This window comes from Myotis davidii, unplaced genomic scaffold, assembly GCF_000327345.1.
Source record: "Myotis davidii unplaced genomic scaffold, ASM32734v1 scaffold209, whole genome shotgun sequence".
NCBI classification, from domain to species: domain Eukaryota; kingdom Metazoa; phylum Chordata; class Mammalia; order Chiroptera; family Vespertilionidae; genus Myotis; species Myotis davidii.
The window spans coordinates 1,301,607-1,305,470 of NW_006300047.1; the positions used below are offsets into that span (position 1 = coordinate 1,301,607).

The 3,864-nt window shown below is 47.9% G+C and overlaps 1 protein-coding gene across 1 annotated transcript in view; it reads right to left on the reverse strand.

Annotated features, from left to right (window-relative positions):
* LOC102763755 (sorting nexin-29) overlaps positions 1-3,864 on the reverse strand; it is a 440,536-nt gene that overhangs the window by 402,560 nt on the left and 34,112 nt on the right. The window contains exon 3 of the mRNA XM_015572131.1: positions 1,030-1,094. Coding sequence (XP_015427617.1) covers positions 1,030-1,094 — 65 coding nt within the window. The remainder of the gene's footprint in view (positions 1-1,029; positions 1,095-3,864) is intronic.

Consider the following 3,864-nt stretch of genomic DNA (forward strand, 5'->3'; position numbering starts at 1 on the left):
TTCCCTACTTTAATAAATGCAATTCGCTCAACAGGCCTGTGGAGATCAGTGAGCAGATTACAGAGGAGGATGCCCAGAGAGGCTAGATGAATTGCCCAAGCACACACAGCTGGGAAGAAATGAAACTGGCCTTTGAGTCAGCTACACCTGAGCCTGTGTTGTTTGCACTGTATCAGGGCACCTCGAAGTTTGGGCAGATGGTGAAGTCTCTGAGCTCACCTAACACCTAACACAATCAACACGTAACACACACCTTTAATAAAGTGTTTATCTCCTATCTCCCTGTACTGTGATTACATGCATATCATTGTCAGTCACCCCTTCCGAAGTGTGAGCTACCCAGAATTCCCAGGGCTGGATCCCAGCTCTGCTTGCTACTTATTGACTGTGACACCTTAAGCAAGTTATTGGGCCTTTCTGAGCTTCAGTTTCTTTAGCCACAAAATGGAAATAATTGTAGGAACTACCTCACAGGGTGGCTGGAAGGATTAAAAGTAAAGCACTTAGCAGAGAGCCTAGCACATGTTGAATGTGCAATAAATGATGCATGTGGTACATGCAGACAAGCAAACTTAAGCCAGCTTATGTCAAAGCTCACTTCCCACCCAGCCAAAAACCAGGCATCAAAATAGCATTAACCAATCAGAGCAGAGCCCACCTGAAGGATCCACATCACCGATCCTGGGCATGGTTCATTCCTCCTCATCTCTGTTCTTATGCTCACAAAGTCCTAACCCAACCACCATGGTTGGTACCCATAAGAGTTGAAACCCACATCAACACCCTTCTCTAAGGGACATCCCTGAAGGATGGGGTCTCCAGAGGGCTTTAGAGAGGAACACCTCTGTCCCTACCTCTGATCGCCTTCCCTGCTCTCTCATTTTCTGGGGGAAACTACTGGCCTCACTGTTCCCAGGTACCACGTGAGAGTAAGTAAGTCTGTCTATATAGAAGGACAGAAATGACTTCCCCATGAATTATCTAACACTACTACTTGATCTCAAGGTCAAACATGAGCTTTCCTCTTACCTGTTTCACGGCATCCAGCAGTCGCTCCAGCAGAAATTGTCTTTTCATGTCATTGTTCTGTGATCCTGAAATGCAACAAGGCTTAATTAGTTCTGTTTGACATTAGCCTTCTAGTAAGACTTTCTACACACAGTACACAGCTGTCCCCAACTAGGATCAGCCTTCTCTTTAATAAAATCCGGACCAGCACCAATAATCTACATCATCACAATGAAGTTTGACCATTTCTCAGTCACTGAAACAGGGAAAGCATCTAAACTATGGTCCCCAAATCTGAAGAATGTGTCTGGAGCAGTCTAACTCTGGGCTTCTCAAGCTTGGCGCTACTGACATTTGGGCCAGATGGTGGAGGCCACCCTATGAATTGTAGGATGTCTAGCAGCATCCCTGGCCTCAATCCACTAAATACTATTAGTGTGCACATGCACACACATGTACACACGTGCACACCCTAGCTGTGGCAACAAAAATGTCTCTAGCCCTGGCTGGTATGGCTCAGTTGATTGAGTATCATCCCACTGCATCGAAAAGTTGCCGGTTCGATTCCCAGTCAGGGAACATGCCTGGGTTGCAGGCTCAATCCCCAGCAGGGGGCGTGCAGGAGGCAGCTGGTCGATGTATACCTCTCACATGGATGTCTCTCTATCTCTCCCTCTCCCTTCCTCTCTCTGTAAAAAGAAAAAAAAAAATCTTACTTTAAAAAAATGCCTCTAGATGCCCTCTGGGGAACAAAATTATCTCCAGTTGAGAACCAATGATCTAATTTAAAATATAGGTTTCCTGCCCTAGTTGGTTTGGCTCATGGACAGAGCATCGGCCTGCGGACTGAAAGGTCCAGGGTTTGATTCCAGTCAAGGGCACCTGCCCAGGTTGAGGGCTCAATCCTGAGTAGGGGGTGTGCAGGAGGCAGCTGATCAATGATTCTCTCTCATCATTGATGAGTCAGCTGAGCAATGATTCTCTCTCATCATTGATGTTTCCGTGTCTCTCTCCCTCTCCCTTCCTCTCGGATATATAAAAAAATGAATTAAACACACACACACACACACACACACACACACGTTTCCTAGTATGCAGGCACTGCTTGTTGGTGGATCTCACCATTATCTCCATCATCCTTTTCCCATGCCACTGCAATACCTAATTACTCCTTTCCTAAGCCTCTCATAAGGCTGACCTTAAGAAGTTCTACTAATGAGATGTAAGCAGAAGTGCACTGGTAGGGTTCCGGGGAAATTATGCCTTCCTGATAAAAGAAAAGATACTAATGGCTTCCTTCCTTCTTCCATCCTTTATGCTAATCATAAACACATTGGGTGGGGCCCAGCAGCATCTTGCTACCATGAAGCAACACGCCTGGAGGGAAAACCAAGAGAACCAGCCTTGATGTCATTTTGCTGGTGAACCAATACTAGGAACCTATTACCTCTGACACGTAGACCTCCTTTTGTTCAAAACACTGTATGTTGGGCTGTTACTTGCAGCCAAAAGCTTTCCCAACTGATACACATGGCACACACGGAACTTCCACTCAGAGAGGTCTGGGCAAGGACTCAGGTCCCAGACAGGACACTGTCAGAGCTGCATCTGATGCTCCACTGGAGGCCCAGGACTCCCACCAACAGAGACACGGCACCTGCCATGATGCACCTCACACAGAATGCAGCTGTTGCAAAGGAAGCTCCGAGTCAGAGTCCCAAGAGCAGAGGCTCCACATCGCAGGTCCTGAACTGCCACCAACTGCTTCCTCCCTGGGCAACTCCACTCGGGCTTCTCCAGGGAGCACCAGCAGGGCATCCCCTCAGAGGTGGTCAGCGACTCATCTGAGTCATCCCAGGGCCACCCGGTGGATAACAACTGTGACCTCACTGAGCACTTCCTGCATACCAGGCACTCGACTGAGTACGCTACATGCATTATGTCACAATTTTCACAATCACCCTGCAAGCCAGGTATTAGATCCCCATACCACAGACGGGGAAACTGGAGCTCAGAGAGGACAACTGTGTGCATGGGCTCATTCAGTGTTTATTTAACTTCAACTGTGTGCCGGGCAATATTCTAAGGGCTGGGGACACAGGAGTTAAGTGCCATAAAAGAGCCATTTTCTCATGGAGCAAAAATTCTATTAGGAAGAAACAAATAGAACCTAAGTAAAGACATAAATGAGATGATATTAACGTGTCCTACCAGAAAGAAAAACCAAATGGGCCGATGAGACAGGGAGGAAGCAGGAGGGCCATGTCAGCCTGGCAGTCACAGGGGACCTCTCTGCCCAGGTGACATTGAGCAAGAAGAGGAGCAGCCGTGGAAAGGTATGGGCACCAGGGTTCCAGGCAGAGCAAACAGCCAAAGTAGAGCCCAGAAGGCAGGAACATACTTTGCTTCTGGCTTTCCAGGCCCAGAAGGAAGTCTTCTGTAACGTGAGCAAAAAGCAAAAAAGGGGAAGTAAAAAGCATACAGGCGGGCAGGGGCCAATCACAAAGGGTCTCGTGGACCATGGTAACGGGTTCAGTGTTTGTTCAAATTTGAATACTAACTGGTGGAACTGTGACCTTGACTCAAGACCGTGCCCCTCAAATGCCTGAGTTAGAACTCCCACCACACAGGCCCGGAGATAAAACCAGTCACAGGTACTCTGCGGACACAGTAGTACAGCTGATTCCCAAATGTTGCCACTGTTATTTTGCAGGAAGAAGTTTTGGGAAAGGACACCCTACACATCATTCCCACCAGACAAGAGGCCATCCTGAAATGTCACTCATAACGGAGACCCCACCCACCCAAGGCCTTGGAACATCTCCCCTGACACCTGTGCCCATCAGTAAGTCCTGC